Raw genomic sequence first — 14,808 nt, forward strand, 5'->3', positions numbered from 1 at the left:
TCCCTCTCTCAAAACGGAAAATATCCACAGGTGAAGAATAACAACAACAAAAAAGAATTTGAGAAAATTCTATGTACAAATAAGAAAAGCCATGCATATATGGGTAGAGATATCTTTAAAAATATCCTACCAGCCCTAACTGGTTTGGTTCAGTGGATAGAGCGTCGGCCTGCGGACTGAAGGGTCCCAAGTTCGATTCCGGTCAAGGGCATGTACCTTGGTTGCAGGCACATCCCCAGTGGGGGGTGTGCAGGAGGCAGCTGATCGATGTTTCTCTCCCATCGATGTTTCTGACTCTCTATCCCTCTCCCTTCCTCTCTGTAAAAAATCAATAAAATATATTTTTTTAAAAAATATATCCTACCACTAAAAACAAAGTCCTACCGTTAAATTTTGATTTTTAAAACACTTATTTTGAAAATGTGAAAATAAGTTAAATTGTGCCTTTCGAAGATATGACTTACATGTGACACTAATACTGCTAACACTTTTCACTTCGAAACTCGGGTTCTCACACTTAGGCCCACATTAAAATGTTTAAAATACACACACACACACACCCTTACCTTATCTTTGTGTTATCTTAAAAGAGTCCAACCTAGTAGACTTTGGCCAATATACTAAAACACAAATAGGGTTAAAAAGGAGTATATAGTTCTATAGGTGTATGACTATAAAATGTTTCAATTTAACATCAAGTCTCATTAGGAACTATAATTTCTAGGCTCAGTAACCCTTCTATAGTTTGAACTGGGGAAACCTGTTTTAGGACTTCATTATAAGTAAGATTACCAGATTAAATGTCAAAGATGTGTTATGTTCTTTAGGAGACAGATGTCTTTACAAATCAGGGGCCATGCTGTACAATGGGCAGCAAGGGACTAGCTACATGAGGAGGAAACAAATCCAGATTATACACCCAGCACAAAACAATCCACAATTATAGACATTTCTGTTCATGCCACCCTCTGTCTCCGAAATTCACCTGTGTACTGTCCCATTTAAATTCCAGCTGTCCGCATTATTTCTAGCCCATAAACCTTTATTCCATCCTTTTGTACAGTAAGCCTGGCTAACACTGGACTAATTGAAGCATGCAATCTGATTAGTTAACAAGAGGCCAGTTGTTCAGTTTATAACTAATGTGTGCTACCTGTCTAGTTTTGAGACCATATTGGGACCACAGAAATTCTTCCCACATTTATGCTAATAGTTTCACTATAACCCAACTTAAACAGGTGCCATGTGCCAGTCACCCTAGGAACTCAGGATACAAAGATAAGCAGGGACACAGGAAAAACAGGATAACAATAAAGTACTTGAGTAAATTCAATCAGGAACATAATATACCCCCTGCAAGAGCCTCTGAAGGTTCTAAAAAGACCGGATGTGTAGAATCTAATGAACAAAACAAACTGATGAACAAAATAAATCCAGAGACATAGAAGCATGGAACAATTCCAGAATCTCAGAGGGAAGGCAGGGAAGGATGGCTGAGTGGGAAGAGATCAACCGAAGAATTTGTATGCATATATGTATAACCCATGGATGCAGACAATAGGGTGATGAAGGCCTGATTGGGGCGGGAGGGAGACATATGTAATACTTTCAGCAATAAAGATTTTAAAAAAAAAAAAAAAAAAGGCCCTAGCTGGTTTGGCTCAGTGGATAGAGCGTCGGCCTGCGGACTGAAGGGTCCTGGGTTAGATTCCGGTCAAGGGCATGTGCCTTGGTTGCGGGCGCATCCCCAGTGGGAGATGTGCAGGAGGCAGCTGATTGATGTTTCTCTCATCGATGTTTCTAGCTCTCTATCCTTCTCCCTTCCTCTCTGTAAAAAAATCAATAAAATATATTAAAAAAAAAAAAGACTGGAGAGAAAACCAAGATGGCAGCATAGGCAAACACCTGAACTGCTGCCTTGCACAACAACTTCAAAACTACAACTAAAAGTCAAAACGGACATCATCCAGAACCACAGGAAGGCTGGCTGAATGGAAATTAGAAGGGAAGAGAAAAGCACACTGAGACTCAGAGGAGCTACGGAAGTAAAGGCAGAGGTACGGAGGCGCGCAAGCGGAGAGGGCTGGCAACTGAGTATGCGGCTGTCTTTTTCAAGCGGGAGGGAGGGGGGTGCGGGAAGAGACTGGACAAAAATCGTACACCTATGGATGAGGACTGGGGGGCGGGTAAGGGCAGAGGGTGGGGTGGGAACTGGGTGGAGGGGAGCTATGGGGGGAAAAAAGAGGAACAATTGTAATCTGAACAATAAAGATTTATTGAAATGGGGAAAAAAATACTGAATGACTATATGTTGAAATTAAAAGGAAGGGTACTGCCTGGCCAGTGTGGTCCAGTGGTTTGCGTGTCGACCTATGAACCAGGTCACTGTTGGATTCCTGGTCAGGGCACATGCCTGGGTTGTAGGCTGGATCCCCAGTGTGGGGCCTGCAGGGGGCAGCCGATCAATGAGTCACTCTCATCATTGATGTTTCTGTCTCTCCCTCTCCCTTCCTATCTGAAATCAATAAAAATGTATTTTTAAAAACTTTTAACAAATGGAGGTAGCAAGCTGGATTTGTCCCAAGGGCCCAAATTCTGTTCACCCCTGTCCTAGGGAGTCAGGGCCTTGGAGTTCTAATCTAATATGACCCTGCAGTCATTCTAGACATGCCCAAGGAAAGACCCCAAACTAATAACCTGAGCTGTCTTTCTCGGCCAGAAGCCTCCACCTATCCTGGCGCTGCCTGGCTCCCGTGGTCGGGGGTGGCGAAGCACACTCCTACACTCTCCCCTCGGGGAAGCCTAACCTGAGGAAGTGGGCCCGGGTGAAGGAACTGAGCTGAATTCAGCTGCAGGCTACCTGTCACATTTACCTTTTCCCTCAGAGATATCAATTTGTTCTCACTTTAAAGGCTTTGAGGGTTATATGGTTTGTGTGTTAAGATATTTACCACTAGTCAAAACTTTCAAGTTTCAAGCAGTTTCATTATTACACACACACCCAAAAAAATTTAGACAAACACACATAGTTAGTGCAAAGGACTGAATGCATTTTATGTTAAATGTAACATGTTGCATTTTTCCAAATACATTTCTTGACTAATAAAAATGGAGGTAGAGCTCCATCAGAAGAAAGGACTTACAAGCCTAATGTCCCTATGCTAACTTTGTTGCATGTGATGTTATCCTTGCAACAGTACACTTATTAGCATTCATAATCCACATCTTTGGTTTTACCAAAACAAATTAAAACACACACACACACGTATGATGGCCTTAACATTCAAAACATTTTATGAAGAAAAAATATCAGTCTTATTTCAGTGCACCCATAGTTCTTAGCTTCTCATTGGGAAGCTGCAAGATGTCCTTGAACAAGATCCTGAACACGGGACAGAATAATCTCATTAGAACTGCTACAATTTTCTGGACCATATGGTGGGTCTATAGTCAGGACCCCAGCCACACAGAGAGTCCTTGGTGAATCTCCCTGTTCAGTGACCGGGATGTGGTTCTTCTCAAGCCATTTCTTTAAGCTGTTCTTTCTCTTTTCCAGATCCTCAAGGTTGTATGCCTGACAGTCTCCAGATGTGAACAAATGCATCAGCTTCTCTCTTACCCCTTGGTCCCCTTCATTCACAGTTTCAACCGTCTGCACGGCGTGTCCCATAATTCCGGTCACAGACATGCTGCCATCTTCAAGGAAGTTCACGAGGACAATACTTCGGAGAAAAAGTAAGTTCAGAGAAGATTTGCAAAAGAAAAACCTGAAGGCCCATAAAACTATGGAAGAAGCAATGGAATAAGAGGCATCAACCCCAGCGAGTCATTAGAATAATAGGGAATGCTCTTCTCTGTTTAAAATTACTCCTCTCACCACCAGATGTTTTCACTTGCTCATCTAGGGTCCTAAACATCTAAACTTTTTGTCCAGCCTAAAGCACTCATTGTGAAAGGCAGTAAAAGCATTACTTAGAGTTATAAATGCCTTAAATGCGTATTAAAAAGAAGTGAGGGTACAGATTTAACTTTTAGAGTTAAAAAAACAACAACTGAATACTCCCCTTCAAAGCAGACCAAAGAAAATATCAAAGCACAAAATTAATAATAAAACAAGAGTCAGTAAGAGGATGAAAGCCAAAAATTGCTTCTTTTTTTCCCCTTACCCGAGGACATTTTTCCATCGATTTTTAGAGAGAGTGAAAGAGGTAGGGAGAGAGAAACATCAATGTGAGAGAGACACATGGATTGGTTGCCTCCTGCACTGGGGTTGAAGCCTGCAACCAAGGCACATACCCTTAACCAGAATCGAACCTGGAACCCTTCAGTCCACAGTCCAATGTTCTATCCAGTAAGCCAAACCGGCTGGGGCCAAAAATTGGTTCTTTGAAAAAAAATTCACAAAACTCAGCAAGATTAATAACAGAAAATGAAGGCCCTGGCCAGGTGGCTCACTTGATTAGAGCGTTGTCCTGACATACCAAGGCTGAGGGTTCACTCTCTGGTTAGGCCACATACAGGCAATCAATGAATGCATAAATAAGAGGAACAATAAATCGATGTTTCTCTCTTCCTCCCTTTCTCTTTCTCTACAATCAATAAATTTTTTTTTAAATTAAAGAAACATAAATCATATTAAGAACAGAGCATTATAATATTAACAAATTTATGCTAATAATTTTGAACTTAAAACAGAAAACTTTCTGGAAAATATAACTTTCTACTATTGACTCAAAAAAAAAAAAAAGTGTAAGTAGTCCTATAATCTTTAAATAAAAAATAACTAGTTCAGCCCGACCTGTGTGGCTTAGTTGGTTGAGCATCATCTCATGCACCCGGAGATCACAGGTTTGATTCCTAGTCAGGGCACATGCCCAGGTTTTGGGCTTGATCCCCAGTAGGGGGCATGCAGGAGGCAGCTGATAATATGTTTCTCTCTCTCCTCCCCTCCTCTCTCTCTAAAATCAAATCAGTAAAAATTAAATAAACTACATCCTAATAATGCAATAAGCTCAATCCAGAATGTGTTCAGTTCTATCAAATGACTCCCTTTCTTCAACAAATAAGGGACATGAAAACTAAAAAGAGAAACTGCAGAGTTATAAAGATACTTAAGAGACATGTCAACCAAACTGATAAACCAGTGTAGGTACTTTGAAGACAATCAAGTGAACCTGAACTCAGAGGATTTAGCGAACATTAAAATTATTATTACTGTTCTTAAGTGTTATAATATTGTGCTTAGATTTATTAAAGAGTCCCTATCTACCAAGAGATATATTGAAATATTTATGGGGAGGGGAAACCAAGATGGCGGCATAGGTAAACACCTAAACTGCTGCCTCGCACAACAATTTCAAAACTATAACTAAAAGACAGAACGGACACCATCCAGAACCACAGGAAAGCTGGCTGAGTGAAAATTCTACAACTAGAAGGAAAGAGAAAAGCTCACAGAGAATTGGAGGTACGGCAAAGGGGCTTTGTGCGCGCAGAGAGGAAGGGCGGCTGAGAGCCTGGCTGACTTGCTCTGGCGGAAGGGGGAAGGAAGCCCCCGACAGCTCTGAACCCCAGTTCTGACTGCACTGAACCCCAGTTCCGGGCGAGCCCCTGGTGACTCACGCTCTTACGGGGGGAGTCTGGACTCTCGGGTGGAGACTCGAGCTGGGAAAGGCAGAAGTCTGAAGACGCGGCGTGCCAGTGCGCACAAAGGCTGCGGAGGTTGTCACAGGCTTTCCCTAGTGAAAGGGAGTCAGAGGCTCCTGACCGCACTGAGCCCCAGATCTGACTGCAGTGAACCCCAGTTCCAGGCGAGCCCCTGGGGACCCACGCTCTTGTGGGGAGAGTCTGGACTCTCGGGCGGAGACTCGAGCTGGGAAAGGCAGAAGTCTGAAGGCGCGGCGTGCCAGTGCGCACAAAGGCAGCGGAGGTTGCCACAGGCTTTCCCTAGTGGAAGGGAGTCAGAGGCTCCTGATTGCACTGAGCCCCAGTTCTGACTGCAGTGAACCCCAGTTCCAGGCGAGCCCCTGGGGACCCACGCTCTTGTGGGGGGAGTCTGGACTCTGGGGCGGAGACTCGGGAGCCGGGGAAGGCGGAGGACTGAAAGCGCGCACATGCGCGCAAGGGCAAGGCTGACGGGAAGCCAAGACTGAGACCACCCCATCCAAGCTGAGCACAGAGGCTATTGCAATTTGGCAAGTCTAATCCTATAAGGCTGTCTCCAGCACCGAAAATCTCCCAGCATAGACACAGCTGATCCTTACAGCCAACTGGCCTGAAGGTCAATTCTTCCCAGTGATACCAACAACAATAAAGACTTAATTACAACAAGGCTGTACACACAGTCCACAAAGGGGTGCACCAAGAGTGTCCACCTCAGGTTAACTGGGGAGGCAGACCCACTGGGCCATATTGGAAACCTAGCACACAAATCTACCTTACCAACTCAAAGAAGCAGTGAAAATGCGGCGTCAAAGAATCAGATCACAAACGAAAGAAATGGAGGAAAACAAACGACTGGATATAGAATTCAAAACCACGGTTATAAGGCTTTTTAAGAATAGCCTAGAAAAGGCCGATAAATATAACGAGACCCTCAAAGATATGAAAAAGGACCAACTAGAAATTAAACATACACTGACTGAAATAAAAAATATTATACAGAGACCCAAAAACAGACAAGAGGAACACAAAAATCAAGTCAAAGAATTGAAATACAAAGAAGCAAAAAACACTCAACCGAAAAAGCAAAAAGCAAAAAAAAAAATCCAAAAAGTTGAAGATAATGTAAGAAGACTCTGGGACAACTTCAAGCGTACCAACATCAGAATTATGGGGGTGCCAGAAGAAGAGAGAGAGCAAGATACTGAAAACCTATCTGAAGAAATAATGACCGAAAACTTCCCCCACCTGGTGAAAGAAATAGACTTACAAGTCCAGGAAGCGCACAGAACCCCAAACAAAAGGAATCCAAAGAGGACCACACCAAGACACATCATAATTAAAATGCCAAGAGCAAAAGACAAAGAGAGAATATTAAAAGCAGCAAGAGAAAAACAGTTAGTTACCTACAAGGGAGCACCCATACGATTGTCAGCTGATTTCTCAACAGAAACTATGCAGCCCAGACGGGAGTGGCAAGAAATTTTCAATGTGATGAATAGCAAGAACCTACAACCAAGATTACTCTACCCAGCAAAGCTATCATTCAGAATTGAAGGGCAGATAAAGAGCTTCACAGATAAGAAAAAGCTGAAGGAGTTCATCACCACCAAACCAGTATTATATGAAATGCTGAAAGGTATTCTTAAAGAAGAGGAAGAAGAAAAAAGTAAAGATAAAAATTATGAACAACAAATACATATCTATCAACAAGTGAACCTAAAAATCAAGTGAATTAAAAACCTGAGGAACAGAATAAACTGGTGAATATAATAGAATCAGGGGCATAGAAAGGGAGTGGTCTGATAATTCTCAGGGGGAAAGGGGTATGGGGGGTTCATGAAGAGACTGGACAAAAATCATACACCTATGGATGAGGACAGTGGGGGGGAGGTAAGGGCAGAAGGTGGGGTGTGAAATGGGTGGAGGGGAGCTATGGGGGGAAAAAGGAAAAATAATTGTAATAATCTGAATAAAGATTTATTTAAAAAAAAAAGAAATATTTATGAACCAAATTATATGCCTACAATTGGCTTTAAAATACATGGAAGGAGGTGTAAGGTTAGTGTTTGTTATACCATCCTCTTTATATTTTGTGTTATGTTTAAAATTTTACAATAAAATGTAGTAAGAAATGTCTCGCCCTGTTGGCTTGGCTCAGTGGTTGAGCGTCCACCTATGAACCAGGAGGTCGCTGTTCCATCCTCTGTCAGGGCACATGCTGGGGTTGCAGGCTCGATCCCGTGTGGGGCGTGCAGGAGGCAATGATCAATGATTCTCTCATCATTGAAGTTTCTATCTCTCTATACCTCTCCCTTCCTCTCTGAAATCCATAAAATATATATATTTTTTAAATGTCTCATTTCTAGGAACTTGGTTGGTCTGACAAGGTAATCCAAAGGTAGAACTGCACTTAGATTCAAAGACAATAAAATACTTTTTTTTAAGCAGGTATTTTTTAAAATATATTTTATTGATTTTTTTACAGAGAGGAAGGGGAAGGGATAGAGAGAAACATCGATCAGCTGCCTCCTGCACACCCCCTACCGGGGATGTGCCCGAAACCATGGTACATACCTTTGACCGGAATCGAACCTGGGACCCTTCAGTCCGCAGGCCGACGCTCTATCCACTGAGCCAAAACAAGTCAGGGCGACAATAAAATTCTTACAGGGGAATAATTAGCCTTTCATTATCCGCTTCTGAGTTTGTATACGAGAGGCAGCACGAAGGGGTGTCATGATTTCAGGGAAGCAGGACCCATACTCACTTGGCAGAGACGGGGTCTGTGGTTAAAACCCATCCTCTATAGTCCTTCTCACTTGCTGTCACTCTGACTTCTTTGTAAGTGTAATCTTGCCATTCTAAGGGGCCTCTCTTCGTCCATTCATTCACCGCTGCCATCTGGCTAGATCTAAAACCACCACCAGTTCGGGTTAATATTTGTTCCACCCCAGCAAGTCCCCGATCTCCATCCTAGAGGTAAAGAAAACCTGTCATTTGCCTCAAGATCCATATCAGAAAAACAGTTAATTCAGAATTTACTATTCGGTCTGAAAGCCGCCGCGGGGCCCAGTCTGGGTAACATCTGGCATACTTCCAGGGCACCCCCATCCCGGTCCAGATGCCTCCACGCGGGCTTTGAAGGCGGGTGTGTGGATGCTCAAACCCTTCCACTCCGCTCTCCATCCCCCAGAGGAGCTCACTCCACACCACGCACCACTCGCTCTCTGGCTCTGTCTGCAGGATCTCTCCGGCCCCCGGATTGGTCGCAACGTCCTCTTAAAATTTGTTTGGAGGCTGCAAAAACGAGGCGGCGGCAGCGCTCAGCTTCTCGGCCTCTCCTGCAGCCGCATGGTCCTTAACGCCGCACTCAAACCAGGTGGTCCTTAACGTCTGATCCTCAAAACGAGAAAAACACCGCTTAAAACTGCTGGCAGCGCCCAGCACTCGGCAACCACGTTAGGAGGAAGCGGTCTCTTCCTGAGCGGAGCCCGCCGGGGCCCAGCACGCTTTGCGCCACGTCGTCACTTCCTACCCCCAGAATTCTCTGTTTTGTAGTCCTTGGCTGTAATCAAACCTAGAGGTCTGAGAGCCGCGGCCCGGGGGTGCTGGAGGCTGGGTGCAGGTTGTGGGCAGGGGCTGAGATGTTTTTTGTGTAATAATAATAAGCCGCCTTGTTCGCTGGGACCACCCCTCTCCACGGCCACGATGGATATTTCAAAAAGGAAATTCTAAAGAGGAAAATGCTCGTGCTGGGTCCTCGTTGATAGTAGAAATGGAATTCCACTTTTGCCATGGATTCAAAGCACATGAACCCTCCAGGTAAATCCTAAAGCTCTGGAAGTGTGAGGTGCAAGTGCCTTGGACAAAAGCGACAGAGGCCAAGGTATTTCTTGTTTGCTCTGTGTAAGGCAATTAAGGTGCCTGCTCCTTTGGGATGTGTGCAGAAGCTGGAAAGAAAAGCACGGGGTTTGGTTGAATTCCACCTGGCCCCCACCCACAAGTGGAAAGGTGCAAAAGACTAGTTCCAACCACAGGTTTCTGGTCGTTTACCTAGTTGGCTCCTGGTTGGCTCCTGAAAAATGATAGAAGGTGAACACTAAAGGATTCTTAGAAGAGCTGAATTAGAGGACTATTAAGCCACTATGTAGCCCAGCCACGTGGCTCAGTCATTGAGCTAGACTTATAAACCAGAAGATCATGGTTTGATTCCGATCAGGGCACAAGCCCGGATTGTGGACTGGATCCCCAGTAGGGGGGCGTGCAGGAAGCAGCTAATCAATTATTCTCTCACATCATTGATGTTTCTATCTCTCCCTCTCCCTTCCTCTCTGAAATCAATAAGAATATATTTTTTAAAATACAAACAGTGTAGGAAACATTGAAAATGAACCAGCTTGGCTTAAGTTACCTCTTTTAAAGTGATGAGACAGCAATTTCTTTCCCTTCTCTCCATTATCCCATCAGTCTCTAACTAAAGGCTCATTCTCAGCATCCCTGATGCAAATCACTGATGCAAATTCTCCCTAACACAAGTTCTCAGTAGGACCCTCTTCTGTAGTCTGTAGTGACTGAGTTGAGATGGTACACGTCCTTTCCCCAGCCCACCCTTCCCCCTTGGTCCACCTGATGTGTTCCTCAGACCAGTTGGTGCCCCTTCTCTCTCATTCTCTCCTTTTCTCCCTCTCTTCCCAGTCCCTCTCCCTCCATCTCCTTCCTAAGGTCTGTCTCCCCCTCAAACCTTCACACACACACTTAATCCCTTCCTCTGCCAATACCAAAATGGCTTATTTTAGATTTTGGAGTATATTTTTTTTAATTTTAGCAAGAAATATTTCTTGCCCAGCCGGGTGTGGCTCAGCAGTTGAGCCTCGACCCAAGAACCAAGATATCACTGGTTCGATTCCCAGTCAGGGCATATGCCCAGGTTGCTCAATCCCCAGTGTGGCTTGAGCAGGAGGCAGCTGATAAATGATTCTCTCTCATTACTGATGTTTCTATCTCTCCCTTTTACTTCCTCCCTGAAATCAATAAAAATATATTTTAAAAAAAGAAATATTTCTTTAAAAAAAGTCTTCTAAATGCCTTGATAAGTTTAAAAATTGTCAATAGGAGAAGGAAACCAAGATGGCGGCATAGGTAAGCACCTAAACTGCTGCCCTGCACAACAATTTCAAAACTACAACTAAAAGATATAAAGGACACCATCCAGAACCACAGGAAAGCTGGCTGAGTGGAAATTCTACAACTATAAGGAAAGAGGAAATCTCACAGAGAAGGAGCGGCAAAGAGCTGAGGTACGGAGACACGCGCGCACAGAGAGGAAGGGCGCAGAGTGCCTGGCTGGCTTTCTCTGGCGGGAGGGGGAAAGAAGACCCCGACTGCACTGAACCCCAGTTCCGACTGCAGTGAACCTCAGTTCTGGGCGAAACCCTGTGGACCCAGGCTCATACAGGGGGAGTTTGGACTGTCAGGTGGAGAGAAAGGCACACGGAGACGCGGAGACTCGGGAGCCGTGGCGGCAGGGGTCTGGAGGCGCGAGTGTGCACAAAGACTGACTGTGGAGGTTACCACAGGCTGTCCCTAGGGGAAGGGAGTCGGAGGCTCCTGACTGCACTGAACCCCAGTTCTGACTGCACTGAACCGCAGTTCCAGGCGAGCCCCTGGGGACCCGCCCTCTTACCGGGGAAATCTGGACTGTAAGGCGGAAACTCGGAACCACGGAAGGCAGAGGTCTGGAGACTCACACAAGGGCAGGGTTGACGGGAAGCCAAGACTGTCTGCCCCGCCCTGAGACTCCACCCCTTCCAAGCTGAGCACAGAGGCTTTTGCAATCTGGCAAGGCTAATCCTATAAGGCTGTCTCCAGCACCGAAAATCTCCCAGTGTAGACACAGCTGATCCTCACAGCCAACTGGCCTGCAGGTCAATTCCTCCCAGTGATACCAACAACAATCAAGACTTAGCTACAACAAGGCTGTACACACAGTCCACAAAGGGGTGCACCAAGAGTGTCCACCTCAGGTTAACTGGGGAGGCCGACCCACTGGGCCATATAGGAAACCTAGCACACAAAGCTACTCTACCAACTCAGCAAAGCAGTGAAAAATGGGGAGACGAAACAGATCACAAACGAAAGAAATGGAGGAAAACAAATGACTAGATATAGAATTCAAAACCACGGTTATAAGGCTCTTCAAGAATATCCTAGAAAAGGCCGATAAATATAACGAGACCCGAGAAGATATGAAAAAGGACCAACTAGACATTAAACATACACTGACTGAAATAAAAAATATTATACAGAGACCCAACAGCAGACTAGAGGAACGCAAGAATCAAGTCAAAGAATTGAAATACAAAGAAGCAAAAAACACTCAACCGGAAAAGCAAAAAAAAGAAAAAAGAATCCAAAAAGTTGAAGATAGTGTAAGAAGCCTCTGGGACAACTTCAAGCGTACCAACATCAGAATTACGGGGGTGCCAGAAGAAGAGAGAGAGCAAGATACTGAAAACCTATTGGAAGAAATAATGACAGAAAACTTCCCTGACCTGGTGAAAGAAATAGACTTACAAGTCCAGGAAGCGCACAGAACCCCAAACAAAAGGAACCCAAAGAGGACCACACCAAGACACATCATAATTAAAATGCCAAGAGCAAAAGACAAAGAGAGAATATTAAAAGCAGCAAGAGAAAAACAGTTAATTACCTACAAGGGAGCACCCATACGATTGTCAGCTGATTTCTCAACAGAAACTATGCAGGCCAGATGGGAGTGGCAAGAAATATTCAAAGTGATGAACAGCAAGAACCTACAACCAAGACTACTCTACCCAGCAAAGCTATTATTCAGAATGGAAGGTCAGATAAAGAGCTTCACAGACAAGAAAAAGCTAAAGGAGTTCATCACCACCAAACCAGTATTGTATGAAATGCTGAAAGGTATTCTTTAAGAAGAGGAAGAAGAAAAAAGTAAAGAGAAAAATTATGAACAACATATACATATCTATCAACAAGTGAACCTAAAAATCAAGTGAATTAAAAATCTGAGGAACAGAATAAACTGGTGAATATAATAGAATCAGGGGCATAGAAAGGGAGTGGACTGATAATTCTCAGGGGGAAAGGGGTATGGGGGGTGCAAGAAGAGACTGGACAAAAATCGTACACCTATGGATGAGGACAGTGTGGGGGGAGGTAAGGGCAAAGGGTGGGGTGGGAACCGGGTGGAGGGGAGCTATGGGGGGGAAAAAGGAGAAACAATTGTAATAATCTGAACAATAAAATTTATTAAATTAAAAAAATTGTCAATGGTCTTTATTGTTCATTGTTCTTTATCATGGTGCAAAGATAAGCCTGACCTGCCAGGCCTGAACTATCAAAAATTTCAATTCATTGTTGGGTAGTCTTAAAAGTAGGTAAAAAATGAAGTGGGAATGGGGTGGCAATTTACCATATTTTTCATGCAAAGTACGGGCAGAAAAAAATAACCCCAGTCATTTTGGCCCAAGACTTTTTAATGCTCTAGCTTTTTCATTTATTCAACAAGTAGAACCTATTAGAAATGTCTGTTTGTTGTTGTTAATCTTTACCCGAGGATATTTTTCCCATTGATTTTTAGAGAGAGTCGAAGGGAGAGGGAAAGGGAGAGACAGAGAGAAACATCAATGTGAGAGACACTTCAATTGGTTGCCTCCACATGAGGCAGGGGATCAAACCTGCAACCCAGGTACGTGTCCTTGACTGGAAATCGAACCTCAACCCTTTGGTAGGTAAGTCAGAGGTCTAACCACTGAGCAACTGGCTAGGGCTACAATGGGTTCTTTTGAGGCAGTTTAATCTGGTTCCTGTGCACCACTGACTACTCATACCAGCTTTAGGACTTTGGAAGTCATTTGCCTTCTTAGATTTCTTATCTATAAACAAAATGTGGAATTAGATGGCCCAATATCCTCTCAGCTCTAAATTTTCATAACTAAACTTTCATGACTAAGACACACACGGTCCTTAGTAAGCCCTGTAAACCCTCTAAGGGCAGGGGCCATGTTTGTTTTGTTTACTACCATATATCCTACATCTAGAGCATTGCCTAGTGTTAGTAGGTGGTGCCCAGTTTGAATTGAATTCTTATTTCTTAATCAGTTATATAGCACCTAATATGTGCCAGGCATTATTTTAATAACCTTAAAACATGAACTCATTCTATGAGTGAATAAACCATAGAGAATGTGAAAAATCTGAGTGATGGAATGACATAATGAAATTGGTATGTTAGAAGGATACTGAGAAATTAGATGTGGGGAAAAATAGGGAAGTGTAGAGCATATACAGCATGAAACTATGTAAAATGTAGCCTCTCTACTCAACAAAGCAGTGGTATTATTAGGTGTGTGTGGGGGTCGGGGATTCCAGAACCACTTTTCAATTGGAATTCCAGTTTATGGGAGGCAGTATCTCCAAATAAATTCATTATCAGGCCTCCCCAATCTTGCCCAGAGGGGAGAGTTTATAACCCCAGAGCAGGAAGATTATTTTCCCTGTGAGTAGAATGAAGATAGGACTTTCCTAGGATGACAGTGCTTTGAACTGGCTTTGTGAATTCTAATATACTAAACAAATGTACCATGTGCAAGTTTAGGACACGGCTACTTTGTACATTGCCTTCAAATATGCCCAGATAATATCGTTATGGCTAAAAATCAGTGCCATCTTTTTTCATTGATTTCCTCTTATTCATTGAGGTAAACAATCTCAGTAGTAAGAATATAGATTTTACATAATTTTATTTTGATATTTAAAAAAAAAAAACAAAACATCAAGTGGGGTTAACCGTTTTTATTTTTCCCTGGAATTGTCTTGGAATAAAAAAAGGATATCCAGCCCTAGCCAGTTTGGCTCAGGGGATAGAGTGTCAGCCTGCAGACCAAAGGGTCCCAGGTTCCATTCCCAATCAAGGGCACCGACCTATGTTGCAGGTTCCTCCCTGGCCCGGGCCCTGGTCAGGGGGGCCCCATGCAGGAGGCAACCAATTGATGTGTTTCTCTCACTTTGATGTTTTCTCTTTTTCTTTCCACTCTCTAAAAATCAATGGAAAAATGTCCTCAGTGAGGATTTTTTTAAAAAAAGGGTATCCACTACTGAGTT

The 14,808-nt window shown here is 43.6% G+C and overlaps 1 protein-coding gene across 2 annotated transcripts; it reads right to left on the minus strand.

Annotated features, from left to right (window-relative positions):
- Window positions 1-3,033: 3,033 nt before the first annotated feature.
- GEMIN6 (gem nuclear organelle associated protein 6) lies at window positions 3,034-9,131 on the minus strand. Of its 2 annotated transcripts, none has more exons than XM_080684582.1 (3): window positions 8,882-9,131; window positions 8,432-8,575; window positions 3,034-3,722 (listed from the first exon to the last, which is right to left on the minus strand). In XM_080684582.1, exons 2-3 carry the CDS (start codon window positions 8,563-8,565, stop codon window positions 3,347-3,349), a joined length of 510 nt encoding a protein of 169 aa, XP_080540708.1. In that variant the 5' UTR covers window positions 8,566-8,575; window positions 8,882-9,131; the 3' UTR covers window positions 3,034-3,346. The 2 variants fall into 2 exon arrangements, with proteins under 2 accessions (XP_080540708.1, XP_080540707.1); XM_080684581.1 differs by having other exon boundaries at window positions 8,432-8,637.
- Between the last annotated feature and the right edge of the window lie 5,677 nt (window positions 9,132-14,808).

Source organism: Plecotus auritus, assembly GCF_963455305.1.
Source record: "Plecotus auritus genome assembly, chromosome: 8".
NCBI lineage: Eukaryota > Metazoa > Chordata > Mammalia > Chiroptera > Vespertilionidae > Plecotus > Plecotus auritus.

Bases quoted from the DNA above. Each gene is read 5' to 3' on its own strand.
- GEMIN6 (XM_080684582.1), bottom strand. From the start codon at position 8,565: ATGGCAGCGGTGAATGAATGGACGAAGAGAGGCCCCTTAGAATGGCAA. The intron at 3,723-8,431 runs GTGAGTATGGGT...TTTTCTCCGAAG, and splicing joins ACAGACCCCGTCTCTGCCAA to TATTGTCCTCGTGAACTTCC.